The sequence below is a fragment of the Brachyistius frenatus genome, unplaced genomic scaffold, assembly GCF_029030835.1.
Source record: "Brachyistius frenatus isolate BFR_SWC_R1_liver_20210118 unplaced genomic scaffold, ASM2903083v1 Contig_6, whole genome shotgun sequence".
In the NCBI taxonomy this organism is placed as follows: Eukaryota; Metazoa; Chordata; class Actinopteri; family Embiotocidae; genus Brachyistius; species Brachyistius frenatus.
In genome coordinates this window covers 8,160,362-8,178,956 of record NW_027210605.1, presented here as the reverse complement: position 1 = coordinate 8,178,956, position 18,595 = coordinate 8,160,362, and the positions used below count along the sequence as shown (strand labels likewise).

Sequence of the window (18,595 nt, the reverse complement as noted above, 5' to 3'; positions counted from 1 at the left end):
TTGGTTAAAAATGATGACAGAAATGACTAAAGGACCGGTGGACACTGTCCATGTATTAAAGAAAGGGACAAAGACTCAGGGGTTCAGGGGTGATGCTAAACATGTAAGGGAACAGGAGTAGAAAACATTTAGATTTAGGTTGCACTGGATATTATAGTGGTCAAACTCTGTCTCAATCACTGCAGTTCAGTAAATTGTGAAAGATGTATTGTAGGACAAACCATGGGAATGATTCCTTCCTGCCCCTCCTCCTGCTTGCCCATCATGGTGTAGGATTTGCCAGCTCCGGTCTGACCGTAAGCAAAGATGCAGACGTTATAGCCCTCAAAAGCATGTTGCAGCATTTCCTTGCCAATGTCATTGAACACGAGGTTCTGTGATGCAAAGCTGGGGTCTTCCGGCTGTGGGAAAGAGAGAAACAGTTTAAAAATGTACATAATTATCGACTCAGGGTATTTCAAATTGATGATATATGTAGCATCACGTGAAGATATTTATTTTAAATTTCCCTTCTTTTTGGTCATTATGCTGGACACTGGAACAAAGACCGTGTTAAAACTCACCGTGGTGTGTGACCAGTAGGAGTAATCAAAACTGAAGGTCTTTGCTGGTTCCTTTGGAGCTTTGGGATTGAGGATAGCTGTGGGGAAGAACAAAATTTGAAATGTGGTTGAATGTGAATATGACACAACAGCTACTTCCATGTTCTTAAAGTTTCACTTTTAAATGTGCCTATAATGAGTTTACATGTCTTCTACTAAATTACTGGATTAAAATTGCCATGAAATTGAAATAAATAAAATGCTATCCTGCCTTTGTCCCTACTAAACTTGTCTTTTAGTTGGGTTTTTGCACTTCCACTCTTTTGCTTCCCAGTTCCTTTTACATCACTCTTCAGATTGTTTAGCTGTTTAAAAGCCAGTGAACAATATTTTAGTTTAACAATTAAAATCCTAAATGGAGTTACAAAATAGACCTAAATGATACACTAATTGTTTTTTTTTATCCTAGTTGGCAAATAGTGGTTGCCTCAAGGTCCTGTTCCTCAATCAGAGCTCTAACAGTGATATATTTGGAACTGAAAGTCACATGAGCCAGTGACAGATTATGAAGCATTTGTTTTTTTTTTGAGAACCGCAACTGTTACTTCAGGTTTCACCAAACGCCATCTTTATTCAGTGTGCTAATTTATCATATGGAATGATAACAATGCAAAATGACAATCAAAACAGAGTTTGAGTGATAAAACCTACGCCTACTTCTACTGCACCATTTCAACTGTTGCATCTGTGACACAGTATTCCCACACTGCCCAGCCATTCCCTGTAGCCACACACACATTTCTTAATGAACAAGAATCTGCTACCACGCCTGGTATGTCATCCCCCTCAACCACGCCGGTTGGTGCCCCAGGGACACTGCGCACTGGATATTTTACAGGGAGAGCACAGGATGCTAATTTACTGTAGGATATTTGTAGATAGCCAGACTCCTGGTGGTCCTCAAATCCCCCTCTTAGACAAACTAAACTTTGATTGGCGATAGTGTCATTGCTAATGCAGCGATAATACCTCTGCTGCCAGAGCTGAGGGGGAAGTGGGAGAGAGAGACGAACGGGACTAAAAAAAAACCATGTGAGCTCCAGAGCCTAGCAACGATCCAAACAGATCCACAATAGAAACCAAAGGTGGGGCGAAATGACAACTACATTTTAGAAAAAAACCAGCACAATCTGCGTATTTTAGCATTTCATGAATTTTCACTTTTGCTAAGCAAATCTGCAGTGCCAGCAACAAAACAGTAATTAGCTTTGTTTCATGCAAATTCTGTGCTTTGCTAATGGGCAAATTAAAGGCAGTTTGGCTCCTCGACATGAGGGTGCTTGAGCGGCTTTTGCATCAAGATGTCGCCGGCAGAGTGCCTTTATGTACTCAAGAGGATTTCAGCACACTTATCAATAATGCAGGAGACGTGGAGAGACAGTGATTGCATATCGCCCTCCATGGGTCACATGCTGACAGAAAAGCACAGCATGTCCTTAGAAACCAGAACGCTAACTGCTACATGCTAAATATGTGATGATTACAGCGACTGCTATTGCACTGAAACTCGGGTAGCTGCAACCTTGCACAAGTAAAAAATAATAATGAATTAGTTTGTACTGTCCACAATCTTCAAACAGGTTAAGGTGCACAGGCGGAGCAGCAGCTTCCATTTTGGGCTATGGAAGAGGATACAGCAGGACAGGTGGCTAAATAAAGCCCAATTTCACCTTTGGCCTGCCTCCAAAGGGAAATTGGAGACAGGGCATGAAGAAATTAAGGGGGATTTAGGTTACCAGTTCCCCTATTCCCCTTTCCTGGAACAATCTACAGTGGCTATTAATGAGGAGGCCACCAAAGCAGTGATTCAGTGTCAATGAGAAAACATAGCAGTAAAAACAGAAAGATGATGAGACGGTGCCACATGTGGGGCATTTGGACAGTGAGACAGCCATTACAGGCCAGCAGACTGATGGTGACAAACCAGCCTTACAGGGAATCACAGCTGTGTTCTAGCAAGACAAAGTATGATGCGAGCTTTCCAATCTGAGTCAGTCAACTTCTCCGGTTCATTTTTGGACTCTCATCAGAGACTAGGGTGAATTTCATGGTATAAAATGGTAGGGAAGCACAGCAAGGCTATATGGTGGCAGTCATTGAAAGATTGCTCAGCTCCTAAAGGTGAATCATGCTTGGGCGGCATAATTGTATCATTCAATTACCCACTCAGAACAGATAGCTTCTTCACCCATGAGGTCTCTTCTGTGCGTCATCAGAGTGGGTCTCATGTAAAAGTGTACTGAAGGCCAGGATACACAGCCAACACACAAATAGAGCTGTAACTACTGATCCAACTGCACCTGGTAAAGATCAGGGATGGCAACATGTATGTGCAGTCTCATTTCTTAGTCCGTGTTGAAAGAACGACACATTGCGTGTCAAGGTATACACAACGACTATTTATTGTGGTCGACGCTCATCTGTGTTGCATTTAAATGGCGAGATTGAGCAAATCACAAAGTAGCACCCTTAATCTACTTGGTGAATATGAGTCACTCAGTTCACTCTCTGTGCTTGCACGCTTACATCTCACACAGAGTTTGTGTGAACAGGGAATCATATAGTAGTTGTCACAAACCCAGATGTTAATAAGGAAGCCCTCGGCTTTCCACTTTTAGTAAATATTCCTCTCCAGAGTCATCTCCTGGACTTGAAATGGCAGACACATTCTGCTGCCTCATAAACAGCGTCATCGCTCTGCCTTCCTCAACCATGGCAACAGGTATATGACCAGTTTCTGGTTGCCATAACAACTTCAACTTGGCAGAGAATTGGAGGATGCGGCACATTGCGTTCTCTCCTCTCTCCTGTCAAGCTTTCTCTGTCACTACTCTCTTAGAAACTAAAATACAGGTTTATGGACCATTACAGTCATTTATTAAACATTGGCTTCAAGATTTGAATAAACATCCAGAAACATGCAGAAGGCAGTTTGGAAAGTTTTAGGATTAGTAACTCAAACATTAAGCTACTTATTATTTCACACTCCATAAGCAAAGTGAGATACAACTTTTACTGCACAAAAACCTTTTACATACTTTGTAACTTGAAAATATAATAACATGAATACTGTAATGAAACAAAAAAAACAAAAAAAACATTTGTCATCTAAATGCATTACTCTGTCTGAGGGTATGCACTGATTGGCTGTATACCAGGAAATACTATCAGAAATGTAAGGTTATCACTAACATATTCTGTGTCATCGTAAGCAGATCAAACGGCACTAAATATCGTTTACACAAAATGATGACATGCACATCTGTGTGGGCACCTGCGAAGGAGATGTGATTCTCTCAGGACGCCCATACTCTGTGAAGACAAGCTACTAGTGGGCATACGAGAACAACTCAAATAAAAAAAAAATGCTAAAATGTCACAGTTTTGCATTTTCAGTTCCTGTTCCGAGGAATACAGGGTTGATAGGATGCTGGTACTCCACAGGAGCTCTCCATTTCAAGGCGGGGTGGATAGCAGTTAACTAACCATATCCTGCTATCTAAAGAACATCACTCAGCTGGTTGTAGCTGGCAGACATTTTGTGCTACATCGTTCAACATGGGGCCTATAATCCGAGCAGGGAAGCAAAGGCACCCCTCAGTAATTAGGTTGTTAGGAGGTCTCTGAGCACCAGATGGGGACTAAAAGCTGGCCCCTTTCACCTGAGACCAGCAGACAAGCAGAGTCTAAAATGGCTGAATGCATCTCCCTCTCTCCCCCAGTAACCCTCTAAGGACCTGCCAGCTGTTAACTGCAGCTAATCAATGCCTAGCTGAGATCAGAGGAGGGGATAAGGGCATTAAATAAATGCATATGTAAACGTTAAAAGAAAAACAAATGGATGAAAGGAACCCAGGCATTGAGAGAAATAATATCTGTACAGAATTACAATTTCCACATGTGCTTCCTTCAGCAAGACTGGGGAATTTTAATATCATCCCTGGGGTCTGTGTGTATATGGGCAGCAGCATGATGTAACAGTTTACTTATTTTATTCATAATATTAAATTCACAAGAGAAGCGAGAGCCATTTTCCACTAAGTAAAAATGTTTGGGACACCAGAAGAACCAACATCCTCAACCATGTGCATTTAACTCATTACAAATGAAATAATGGGACTTTATCTTAATTTTATCACAAGATGACTGTATAAAGAAATTATATTTAGTAGTACTAAATTTCCCCACTGTGGGATTAATTAAGTCTAAATCTAATCTAAAATCATTACCCTATTCCATCTGTAGTAGCAGTTGAGAAACAGTCAAGTAGTTCCAGAAAATGTTCTTCATAATGTTGATGTCACACACCACAAAGTTTCTCAATATTCCACCATTATTAAATATTGCTTAAAGAGATTATAATTCACCACCACTGCATTTTTTTTTATTGAAACAGCAGTAATGACCCCTCACCAAAATAAAACAATGGCAATTCAATAATTTTCTGCTTTGGTTAACACATATGTTCAGAATGATTATTCTCTCTTCTAATAATAATAGTAAATATTAGGCTGGATGAAAGCAAGAAAAGTAATATTCTTTTTTTGTTGTTCCAGTAAATTTGATCTGATAATGTGAAGCATGCAGCAGACTAGGAATGCCACTGAAAACTCTTGTTGAGTGGTGATCTTTGACTCTGACTTTGTCTTGTCCTCTGCTCTCTGTGTCTCCGTCTTCTTTACATGAGGGCAGAGGACACACAACGGACTAAAATCGACTCAGGATTATATTTTACTCGAGTTGTAGACTAGAATGCTTGGTGTAATAACAAATTGCTCAAATTGTTCGTCTTTCTAGCAGATTTTGTGACACTTGCAGGGATAACTGTTGAACAAGCAGAACATCAACTTCTGGACGTCTTGGATAATTGCCCACGTAACCTGCAGCTCCCTCTACATCCTCAGCCGGTGTGTTTTATACCGACAGCCAATTCTAAATTCTTATGAACGAGCTGCAAACGAATGCTATTAATAATATGTAACGGTAGAACCTGATGAGATATGTCTTAGACTGCAGTATCAACAGTATAGCGCAGTCTGTCTCTTCATATCAGCAGCAGAGGGAGGAGGACAGAGGAGAGGCCGCATGATGCCACAGAGCTGTTAGACTGTTGCAGAGGACTTGCACCTTTTTGTACAGTGAAGTTCAAAAAGTTTAGGTAAATATTTTCATTTTGATGCAACCTCCCGGTCAACTAGCAGATTTGACCATGTGGTTGTTGTCATATGGAAAAGGATCACAGCTACTCCCGTGAGCAAAGCTACATTTGCTCACAGGAGGCTACATCGCCGGTATAACATGTGCCAAAAGGTGTCAGGTGTTGTATGAGAAATATACAGTATATACAGTAAATAAAGACCTGCGACGCCGGCTTATATGTTTGGCGCATTCTGCCCCACCACATCAAGAGAGAAGTCAATACCATCCCAGCTCCAACACTGTATCTACGTGCAACTTTCCAACTGTCCACCTGTGTCACAGTTTGTGCATAAATGGTGAAGCAAAGCAGCTGTTGACGTGAGCGGACGGCGCGAGCTGTGCCACGGTAACGCTAATATGGTTGTTCGGTCTTAAATAGGAAGCATAAAGGTTACATGCTAAGGTGGCCACAGACATGCTCAGCGTGTTGTATCCAGTGTTTTGGGAAGCGTGTGTGTGTGTGTGTGTGTGTGTGTGTAGTGGCTTGGTTACCAGGGCTGCAGCACAAGTGACAGAGTTGTCATTGGATGCAGCTCAAAGCTGAGGGCTAAATGTAGTGTCTGAGCACTGCTGTGCCTATTTGACAAACAGCTGAGCTTGTTGCAGCCACAACATAGGACATACAAACATCTCCAAAACAGAAACTAACATGTGGTATCTTCATTACCCTCTTGGATACTGTGCACTTTCACGTCTGGTCTGGAAGATGCCATGTGGCCTTTAATTAAAAAATACACACACAGCAATTCAGTACTCCTCTGAGTACTCCTGCCAAAAATGCTGGAACTTTCCAGGCAGGCAGAGGAGTTTGTCTAGCCATGGAACGTAACCCTTCAACATATAATTTATGTCACCATCATTAACTCAAACTACAATCAAACTTGAAGTTCATATGCAGAGAACACATTTCCATTTCATCAGATGAGCCTCTGCATCAGAGTTATTACTGAAATTATAATGGAAGGTACTTAGTTCTCCAAACAAAACCTCAGTTTCTACTCAGAAGGCTGATCACGTCACTTTTTTCTCTTCCTACTGGGAGAGAGAGAGGGGGAAAAGAGCACAGGAAGACACCAGAACAAAGAAGTGAATGCAGGGTATTGGAGTTGACAACAGAGCCTGCAAAACACATTAGGTAATCTGTTATGACAAGGCTTTATGTGCCCAGTCCCCTCTGTCACAATGACCCTTTTCACACAGCCTTACCCCCCCTCTCCTTTTTAGAAAAAGAGACTTGGAAAGAAAAGAAACTTTCAATGTTGTCGTTGGAAAGTGACTGAAGTTAGCAAAATGTAAACTGCTCATTAAAAACAATGAGACTACACTGAAAAAAAGATGTTTATTTCACTATGGCAAAAAAAAAAAAAAAGCCTTTCTGAAATCAATTCATTACGTGCTCCCAGGTTATGTTGTCATTGGAAGAAATCTGGTGTGAGCTGGAAATCAAAGTACGAATGCATGAAATGCAATAAAAAGCTCATGTTTACTTGCAGCTGGTGAAAAATTACATTTAATTCCTAACACCTACTAAAACTAATAGGATTTCTGCAGGGCAGTTTGATAAACAGTACAGTCAAAAGAAGACATGCAATGTGGGAGGAGTATGAAAGGATTTATTTTTCTGAATATGCACATATATTTGGTAATAGTTGGTAATTTCTCTTAATTCCTTGCCCCAATTAAGGACACTGGGCTCCTGTTAACGAGAAATTTCACGAGTTATGTCTCATAATCACAAAATCACAGGTTTGTTGAGAATGTTTTCATTATGTGCATAAAAGAAAAAAGAAGGTCTGACACACATAAACATAAAGTCTGTTTAGCAAGAAAGCAGTGTGAGGGTGCAGTCCTGGCCTGGGTGCCAGCTGTTCCAGCTCTGACTACTGTCTATTTATACAGCAGCAGATGGCAGTTAGTGCTTCGCATGCCGACAGACTGTCAGTGACAGGAAGGAATGGACAGATTTCAGCCGCCCAACCTTTCCGCTGAACTCGTAGCCAAACCATACATTGCTCCCAGCCCACAAACACTGATCGCTAGCTGGGGCTGCGAGTGCCTTTTGATATTAGCAGCTCACACAGACTCACCGAGTCCAGGATAAAAGAGAGGCTTCTAGAAGCCACCAGACAGAGAAAACATGCTAAGCCAGCAGGACTCCATTCAGAAGCTAAACAAACACAAAACTACAACAAAGAGCGAGGGATACCAGGCAGCCTCTCAGGTGATGACATGGGGGGTTAAACCCACAAGGCGCACAGAGCTAACATGAAATCAGAGCTGAAATAACAAAAAAATCTCCAAATAGCATTCTAAAAGCTTCGAAATCCAATTCCTTGCATGTCTCCTGAAATTCTGTGCACATCCCCGAGCTTATCTAATGAACATATCTGTTGTCCACTCCTCAGAGTTAACGGATAAAATGGTACAGGATCCAACCTTCACAACACTAAAGAAGCAGCGGCTCTCCTGGATCGGGTCCAAAGAGAATAATCTCCTCTTCGCAAGTCAGACATTATCGTACATATACTTATTGATACTCTTATCGATACGACGCTCCATAATTTGGTCCAAAAGATTAAATAAATATATAACGTATAGATGAGACAAGATTCAACAATTTCATTGCTTTTTTTGGCTGAAATTATTTAAATTGCTTCTTGAGTTTTCTGTGTGTATATTTAGTAAAAGAGGAACAGTGATGGATATTGTTAAGATGTTAATGGTTCTGCCTATTGATTCAATACTGTAGCCTAATGGTCCTCTAATTGGTTCTTTTGAGGGGTTTTTAAGAGAAAAAAAACAACACGTGTACTGTAGATGAATTAACATTCTTGAGTAGCAAACTGCAGCAGCATTATTTTAAACAGGACTTTTTCGTTGACAGTGTTTCTACAGTACAGCAGTTTACCTGCAGCCCCCTCATCACTAATGATTGATCCGCCCTGCCCCGAGTGAAATGAAACTGAATTCAGGCTGAATTAATGAATGCACCCACAACTATCAGCTGCTTAACGGCAACTTTAATTGTTAACCCATGTTGGTATACTTAAGTTGACTGTGTGTGTGTGTGTGTGTGTATTTCATTCTGCAGCAACGACACATGAACCTCGAGCCCGTTGGTAACTTTCATCCCTTCGCCCGTACGCGACGGACTTTCTGAATGTCTCGACAGATTGCTCGTCTTACAGCCCCTTACATGCAAACGATTGTCAACATCGACTGTAGTGAGGAGTAACGGCACTTTTGTACGTTTATTTTCTCCGCCGCTTGGGCCACCCAAGTAAAGTATATGTATGGGAAACACTGAATAGTGTCTCAAATTGCCTTAAAAACAACATACAAAAAAAAATATCAGATGATCCAGGCAGAGCAGCTGAGAGGAAACAACAGTGTAGATCAAGCTGTGCAGACAAGGGAAATACAGAGGCCCTTACATTCACTGTGCACAACAACAGGCGCCCATTTTACAGAGCAGTGACCTGGATTTCCTCAACTAGCCTCCACTCAGCAACCAAAGTCTCACTTTAAATGCTTTCTGCCTTTATGTAAGCATCATGACATCACGAACACAGAGCAGGCACACAAATCTGAAAATCTCGCGGCTTTTTAGTCGAAGAATGCCCCGTTTAAAAACAAGATAAAAAAAAAAAAGAAGCTGCATCATGCGTTTGACAGTTTCTGTGATGAAAGAAAACAAAATGTGTAAACACTAATTGATGACTCAAGTTGATGTCAGATGACTAACACCTTTCTTTCAGCCTTTTTATTCTATGGAGAACAGAAATGACGTGTGAAACTGCGTGCACGTGTATGTATTTATGGGTATGTGTGTACACTGTACTGATATTAATTGGCTGCACAGTATTCAAACAGAAGAATTAGACAGCTCCATTTTGGAGTAGCAGAGGAATCCAGCAGCCAAACCGATCAAGGGTCTGCTCCACTGTCTAATTAATTCAGGTTTCAAAAATATTACACTGCCAAACAACACCCCATTTTCTTGCTCATGAATAATACAAAGTGAGCATCGTGCCCACCAACCAGCTACCCGTGCTTAGACTTGCAAAGCTCTCCAGTTGTCCTCTGAATTCAGCGCTCAGACTGAGAGGAAACCAAACAATACAGTCTGGAAGGAGAGCTGCATCGGTGAGGGCACAGAAAGAAAAAAGAAAAGAAATGCCCTCTCTTAAATGTGGGAAAGTCCAGCCATTTCACCCAACTTAGGCAATGAACCAAAGAGTAGGTAAGATGAGGAAGCCAGGACTGCCTTAACATGAAAACAAACATCCCATTATGTGCTTTTCAACTCCTGCTTTCACCATTAAGTCCAGGATAAATGGTGCTGGATACTGGCAGCTATGAGGACAGCCTGAAATATAGAAAAAAAAAAAAAAAAAAAAAGTAAAGAAAAAAAAAAACTACTATTGGTTATGTGGAGAGGATGGTGTGCTGGCAATGATTTGAGAGTAAAAGAGCATTAAGTTCTAGTTTAAAAGGGCAAAAGCTTTAACGTTTCCAGCCTTATCCATCAGGCAAAGGTGTCGGGGACACAACAAGTCCAAACCTGCAGCCAGAGTCCTAATGAACTATCTTCAGTGATAAGAAGAACAAGGAGAGCTGCCACAGATGATGTGGTGGCGACAGGTCAGTCAGTCTGAGGAGTCGGAAGCAACTGAGACTGCCTAAATCCACCGAAGAACATCAGCAAGTTCATCAAGTTCTCTTGATGACGGCTCCCTTTTTGTGTTTTAAATGAAAACACCACATTTGTTTGTCTGTGGAGGGACAGGCTCCAAATAAACAGTGACGGATGCAAATATCTAAATAGCTTTGCATTTTCTTTTGTTTTAGCCCAATAAAGCATAAATTGAATGTATTTGGCAGCCTCCATCATTATAACTGAAATCCCATCATCCCCAGCAGGGTTACTGTATGTGATGCTGCCTCACGCTGTCCTCCACGTGAATGGTGCTCGCGCTCGTGCACGACTTTCACCGTCTCCACTGCTGCGGCTGCGTTTACTTCCCCCTCCCCCTCCCGACGCAGCTCCTCCAGTATCCAACATTTTCTGCAAAAGGCTCACACAGACTCCACTGAGCCCAATCACAGGCAGGAACAATGAGCAACGAAATAACGAGCTGACAAAAAAAACAAAAAAAAATCAAGCAAAGGAGAAAAAAAACGGACGTAAGATGAGAATGCCTACAGTGCATTTCTGACTATAGCTATGCGAGACGCTGTGCAAAAAGAAGATCTGATCTGTATTCTAAAAAAAGAACATACGAGATCATGAGGTACACTGGTTTTCCAGATGTGCTGTTTTACAGTAAAGACATCTGGGGCTGATCTTCAAGCCCTCTGATGTTAACAGGGGGATAAATGCCAACAAATCCATCAGTTACACAATGTGAGAGGGACGTCACCTTTTCCTCCACCTTCGATGTCTGATATCTGCAAAAAGTCATTTTTAAGGACTTTTAGCCCCAAACAACATGCTCGCTTCAAAAAGGCTTTGGCTGTTTGACAAGAAAAAAATGCGGGCTATTGCTTAAGTATATTCTTGCAGCACTAAACCAAAGAGGCAACAAATGTTTGAACAGAGGCACACTTTGAAAACAAAATTGTAGCTGGTAAACTCTGGGGTGAAAACCACGAGTAGCTTGGTCAGCTGCAAAGCTCCGACCGCTTTATTATGAGAGGGTATTTACCACGCTGGCCCTCTGACCTCTGCAACATCAAGTACATTCCTGCATTCAGCCTCTCCCTGATGTGCAATGCCATGTTGCAGTTTCCTAGTCACTGCAAAACACTTATTAATACACATAGCATGGCTCGCTGTGGAATTTCTGAGTTTGCAGTTTAAATATGAATGTTGCCATTTCATTTTAAAAGTATAATAAACATAAATGAATGCTGCAAGGCTGCATGCATGAGCAGACTTTTACCAAAGCAAACTGAAAATCTTGCCAGACATTTCAGTCGCTTGTTCAGAGAAGATTTCAATAATTGAGAAAGTCGGAAAAGAAGAACTTGTGTGCAGACACGCAAACTCTCCGATTCATTCTCAGTAACTGCCGAACATCAACATCAAACAGCAACTTGCAACACTGACACCAAAAAAAAAAAAAAACCTTCAGGGGTGTCACGGAAGAAACGCAAGGCACAACGTTGTGAGGCGAAACAAACAGAGCACATGGCATTATGAAGAAGAAAAGTATTCAGAAGAAGAGAGAGGCTTTCTTTTATTCTTTCATTCATTCATTCATTCACTCATTCAAGATATTTTGCAGCAGATGAAAAACGTTGCAACCGCTCTGAATACCCAGAATAGAAGAAAACCACAGAACACATGACAGCAGTAGATACACACTCTGACTATGGATGAAACAGTACACACAACTCATGGTTTGGGTTGTACCTTAGTCTACAGGTCACGGTGTAGTACACTTTTCATACAGTAGAAAAAAAACAAATACATAAAGTAACAGTTTTGCATTTTATTTGAAAAATGTACAAATTTACCATTGTCTCATTGGCCATAATCCTTACTCAGTTGAAGCAGTAAAATGCTAGCATACTGTCAATAAGTTAAAATATATAACACAAATACCAGCAACACGCCATTGTAAGATTGTATCCTGTATACTGAAGCACAAAATAAATAAATGTCAGTTAAGTGAAGTGAAAATTGTCATTATTACCATAAACTGACCATTAGTGCCAGAGGTGCAATTTTTTTTGTCAACACTGACAACTTCTTGTTTGAACGAACTTTAATGGTGCAGAGTTGCACTTCTAATTCCCTGAACCTTGCCTCCAAAATGGCAAATAACCTTTTCGTACATTATTACCACTGAAGGAGGGAGAGGTTCATTCAACATGAGAAACACCGAGCAAAAGACAGCAGGAGAGTAAGAAGGAGAAAGAGAAGCTATTGCTACCTGCTAAGGTAAACACTGATTTTCATCAGCAATAGTGTCTTTTTTTTTTAACAATAACTCCCATGATCCCTTGCTACTTCACAATGCCATTACCCTAAACTCTGTCCTTTTTTATTGTAATGATTAAGAGACAGCTAGCAGCAGAAATTATTATTATTATTAATCATTTTAAAAATGACACCGTCTGCCTTGCTTTAAAGGTTAATCCTACCAAATGGTTCACACACTTATTGTGACACCTTCTGATTTAAAAAAAAAAAAAAAAAAAAATAAAAAACTGTTAGAAGTCGATTTGCTGAAAACTGTGGGATCTGCACTGGGTCCATTATCAGCAAAAGCTGATAGCAGAAACAGACATATGGCTATCCTCCCTTCTCATTAGGAGGTCAATCTGGAAAGTGTGAATCTGCCATGTGAGCGGTGCATGTGGGCAAGTGTGTATCGCTCCAAAACAATCTCAACATTAGGTGGAAAAGGAATTTAACACTCTTAGTGGGTGTATGTGGGCATGTGTACACCTACAAGGGTCACAGGGATTACAGCAGCAGGGCGTGGCAACCTGAGTCAAACTAGCGGATTACTGGTCTTAATCAGGTCAATCGGGCCCGTCTGCACGGGTGCACTGGCAGGATGGCCATCCCTCATCGGAACCCAAGCACCCCATCAAACTCTCCACTTGTCCCATCAGCAGTCTCACAATCCATTCGTATGAAATGGGTTCATTGTTATTTCGGTGGTGGTGATAGCCTCCTCTCATGTGTAACTGACACTGGAGCTGAGCTGATTTCTCCCTGCAGGGTTTTTGTAAGGTCACCATCCACTCAGCTCAGATTGAGTACATTCTGCACAATTGTATCTGAAAGGTGAAGGCTTAATTGATGTGGTGACCTTCTGTTTCCTGTCTCTATTTGTTATTTAGTTTACTCATACCTTAAGGGATGCGCTGGTATAACATCCAGTTTTTGAAACCGAGGCTATAATAGACTTGTATGACGTCTCCCCGATTGAAAACAATTTAAATGTAGAAGTGATCCGAGCGCAGGTTTGACTTTAGTTGACATAGTGCTGTAACATAACAAAGTATTTGCTATACTGAACGCTGTGCGAGATCTATCAACCATCTTTGGCCATACATACACGGGTAGCTGCTGACTGGCTGAAAGGGAGCATAACACATCTGTGAAGATAACAAGGTGAAGACCGACATGAGGAACACATGAAGGCAGTCTTTGGGTGCCCTGGAGTTATTCAACATTTGGAGCACCAACACGAACCAATGCAATAGACCATCACGTCACCTCTATAATTTCATTAGCTCTGGTATGTTTAAGAGCTTCCACTGAAAGGGGCCTTTGCTTACTTCCAGCCTGCCTGCAAAGGCCTTGGACAGATTTCCTGCACACTGGATAATCAATTTGCTGCCCCTCTGCCTGCACCCTATCCCTGACAAGCCTCTATGCATGGTGAGAAGGAGAGAGGGAGAGACAGCACATCCTGCTCTCGCACCCAACCTCTGTCTTCCTCTGTGCTGTTGACACGGACGAACACATATGCCCTTGAGCGAGGCACAACAATAAGGGGAGTGTCATGGCCCCGTGCATACATCTGCTAAACACCTACAAGCTGACCAAGCAGCCCCATAAAACATCCCACTTCCGTCAGGCAGCTTTCAGTCCCATTTAAATGCCAGCAATTACCGAAGCCCATTCATAAAATAATACAAAAACACATGTATTGCAGTCATTGTGTTAGCACTCTCTCATCATTAATTCGGACGCAAGCGCTGTACTCAACTGTATATTGGCAAAAGTATTACATACTGAACACAGGAATGAAAAAATAGTTTCTGCTTTTTTTACCCATCTTACAAGCATATTGGAAAAGTTTATTTGGTCAGATATTTTTATGGGGTACCATGTAAAGTTGTGAAAAGTCACATATCGCTCCTGGGATAAGTCTGTTTTAAATTGTGCCAGAATTTGATTATTTTATGACACATCTGGCGTCATGGAAACCAAACATCACAGTGAAAAAAAAGCACTAACTTGTCAAAATCTAAACAATTTTGCACAATACTTATATACAAGTATATCAATACAAGCTGTAATTATAAAAAAAAAAAAATCATAGTAAGTGAGACCATTCATTAAAATACTACTCCTAGGTCTCCCACATGAACTGCTATTGAAATTGTTAAGACTAAAAATGTATGCTGCCTGGCGTTGGTTGATGGCGACAGACAGAAAGTGTGAAAAAAATCCAGTCATCACAACTCCAGAAAGGGTCAGATTTTCACATAGTATGTCAAATAATCTCAACTGTATGAACCGGTGCATGTTTGAGCCACTAGGTAATGTTCGACCTAGAAGCATCCTAATAAAACAGCATTCTCAGCATACCATCTGCAATGAAGTCCCGATGAAGGGAGAGTATGGCCGCCTGCCAGCCTCCCTTTCTGCTCTGCAATCTGCCCATGTGATAGGAGGTAGAGTAGGCAGTGCTGCAGCCTACTCCTCTCCCCTGCTCACACACACACACACACACACACACACACACACGCACACACACACACACACACACACACACACACACACACACACACACACACACACACACACACACACACACACACACACACACACACACACACACACACACACACACACACACACACACACACACACACACACACTAGCTGACTAACCCCCCCCAAAAAACACTGCATATTCCACTGCAGCTCTGCTACAAACCACGAGTCACCCTCCGGCTCCTTCGAGTGACATTGGCATAATGAAAACCGAAGGATATGGAGTAAAAAGTAGTAGGGATTTGACACAAAGCTTCTCTTTGGTAGAGTGTGAGAGATAAAGGACAAGCGAGCTAGAACTGGTAGGGAAACTTGATCTTATGGAAGATTCATATAGGCTTAGTTTAATGAGGCCGAGATGACTGACTGACTGACTGACACAACCGGAAGAAAATAAACGAGCCTGCTGGCAGAACAGGTTTCTGCTGTCACGTTACTGGCTCCTTAAATGTTTTAAATGTCAGGGAGAATGTGTTCATCTGCCGGGACATACAGCACAATCATGAGTAAGGAGGCAGCTAGCACTTCACAGGACCTGATGACTCACAGTCACAAGTGAGCAGGTTGAATCAATGAATACAAACCACATTCAGGTCTTCTGCTCTTGCACTGCCATTGTTTATCCTTTCATATATTGATAGATTCCTTTAAAAATGCTTCATGGTGAAGCAGGGCACGATCACATATTCAACCAGACAAGTTCAATATGATCATGGAAAGCTAAGCAGTGATTCGTTCAAGGTGTGTCATTTTTCAACACATTTTGAATGCCGCATTTTGAAATTATAAAAAAAAAAAAAAAAAAGTCAGTAGATACATTATTTGAGTGCATCCATCTTTACATGATAAACTTTTGCAGCTTTCTTTTCACACATCTTGCACATGTGTAATAACCAAAACACTAAGGATGGAGCTGCTGTGCCTCCACATAAACCTGACGCATATTAAGTGCATCTATTGCATCACCGTTTTAACCCATGATCCCAAAATGATGTTGTCAGAGTGAGACAAACCTGTTGTCACCGCCACATATGGGAAATTGTGTTTTGTTTATTGACTCAGCCTTTGTAACTCAACCACTTAACAAAAACTATCCATCTTGTAAATTATTAACTTCTCTCCATAACATGTTATAAGCCTCTGACAAGCTATACACAAATAGTTTGTGTACACTCAGAGATAACATCATCATAAATTGCAAGACAACACACGCATCCATTATAAAACACAAGCGGTGTTAAAAATCCGAGATGAATTGGGGGTGTTTGGCAGGCCAAGCTGTGCGACGACCCCCGGGTCTCCCAGCGTGAGCCCAGTAAGCGTTTCTCACACAGAGACTCCTCAGGCATGCAGGCCCCTTCAGAGGAGGAGGAATTTCACTCTGTAAGCCTTTTATTCTCTTTCAGGCTGTTTGTCCCCAACCGTCCACTATTCTGTTTGCTCATTCTGCTGTTCTCTGCAAAGAACCCTGAAGGACGACGACCACGCAGGAGCATGTGTGGTATACCAAACTTCCCTTAGCAGACAGACCTGCATAAATTTAGGACGTGGTGTTTGGTTTGTGTGGGTGTTCTTGCGTGCATGCCAGTGGGCTACTTACTTGTAGTGTTGCCTTGCATCTGAATGATACATTTTGAATCCTTGCCCATCTCCCTGGAGTTGAAGGGCCGAACTCGGACAGCGACTTTTACAGACGCCCCAGACATGCTTGCGGTTTAGGATTGTCTCCCAGTAAGAATCCTTGTATATCCCTCCTGAAGGATACACAGAAAAAAAAAAAAAAAGAAGATATGTACATCTGTTTAGTAAAATGAACATCTGCTGTGTTTGTTTCCTCATTTCAAATAATACAAACCTGCCAGAGTGCAACGGAGCAGAGCCTATTTTCACAAAATGTAAATCAAACACAATGAAAGTGCACCCCCTCCCAATTTTCACTCATGACAGCCTACAACAAATATGGCCGACCAAAGCCACAGCGGTGCTTTAATATTTTGTAAACAGCAGCCGATCAAACAGTCAAATAAAGGACTGCTGTATAGGTGTTGCATTTAATTGATAAACCCATGAGGAATTACGTTTTAGCCAAATACAGAATAGAAATATGACATATAATCAATGCGTTTCATGCAAGAAAGAATATTGCATTAAATTATAACACAACTTTCCACTGTGTTTACAGTCAATCGGACTGTATACATCCCGCGCCCAGTGACTACACAGTTTAAATATCCATCTAAAATGTTTTTTTTCCATGTCCTTGCAGTCAGCCATACTTGCTGAAGCATACGCCCATGAAATTCTATCTACCCTATTTGGTGGTGGGACAGACAGCGAGCCGGGCCTGTCTGCTTCATCCAACGGTGCTCATTCAGACAGACAGACAGATTAAATGTCCCTGTTTAAAGAAGAAATAATACATTTTAAAAAAAAAAAAAAAAAAAAAGGAAGTGGGCTAATCCTCCGCCGCTGCATGTTGTAGACAAGTGCAGGGAGGAGTGCTTACTTTAGCAGCACAGACTCGACACATTGTTCGCATTCACCCTGCACGGGAGGGTTCAAATTCGTTGATATGAAATACTAATAGTTTTAATAAGGCGAAGTTACAAACGACAGCTGTTATCATTTTTGTTGTTGTTGTTGTTGTTGTAAGGTAAGAAAACGGTATTAAGCGCCGGGTGTATCCTGGCACGACGCGGAACAAACCTCCGGAGTCTGTCCGACGGAAACAGCTAGAGACACAATAATGTGCTCGCACATGAGTAATACTATTAACTTAGTAAATTGAATGTGAATATAAAAGTGATATCGGAACCAAAGCGATGGAAAAGGCTCGATAACTGCACGTCAACGGCTAGCGTTACAGACAAACTGCTCACCAACCACCCGCTGCCTTTTAAATGAATATATGTATATAAAGAGCCCCGTGCAGGACAGTCGTTGATTAAAATATAAATAAAGAAATAATTTGTACTCACGTTTGGAGACTCTCACCGAGACAACACCAGCACCACCGGGCAGCGGCGACAACTGTCGTTAGCTCGCGGGCGTCAAGATGTGTTGTTTCTGATCAGAATCCGCGCGCACGAAAACTGCTATAAAGTCCAGTTTCGTGAAAAAAGACCCATTATAGCGGCATCCTCCGCCGGATGGATTTGCGATTCGAGACTCCTTCTCGATCAGTTTATGTTCCCGTTCAGATAAAAGGCGGACGTCTGTTAAGCACACAGGCGAGCAGAAGAATTGATGGATCGCCTTGATTTACC

The 18,595-nt window shown here is 41.6% G+C and overlaps 1 protein-coding gene across 11 annotated transcripts in view; it reads right to left on the bottom strand.

The window, feature by feature from the left end:
- The window catches only part of kif1b (kinesin family member 1B), a 60,560-nt gene extending 41,980 nt beyond the window's left edge, over window positions 1–18,580 (bottom strand). For 10 of the 11 annotated variants that reach the window (XM_069689001.1, XM_069689002.1, XM_069689003.1 and 7 more), the window contains exons 1-4: window positions 18,308–18,572; window positions 16,930–17,083; window positions 564–640; window positions 222–401 (exon numbers count right to left, since the gene is read on the bottom strand). In XM_069689001.1, coding sequence (XP_069545102.1) covers window positions 222–401; window positions 564–640; window positions 16,930–17,035 — 363 coding nt within the window. In that variant the 5' untranslated portion in view covers window positions 17,036–17,083; window positions 18,308–18,572. Of the gene's footprint in view, window positions 1–221; window positions 402–563; window positions 641–16,929; window positions 17,084–18,307 lie in introns of all 11 variants that reach the window. The other variant, XM_069689011.1, reaches the window with a different exon arrangement.
- Between the last annotated feature and the right edge of the window lie 15 nt (window positions 18,581–18,595).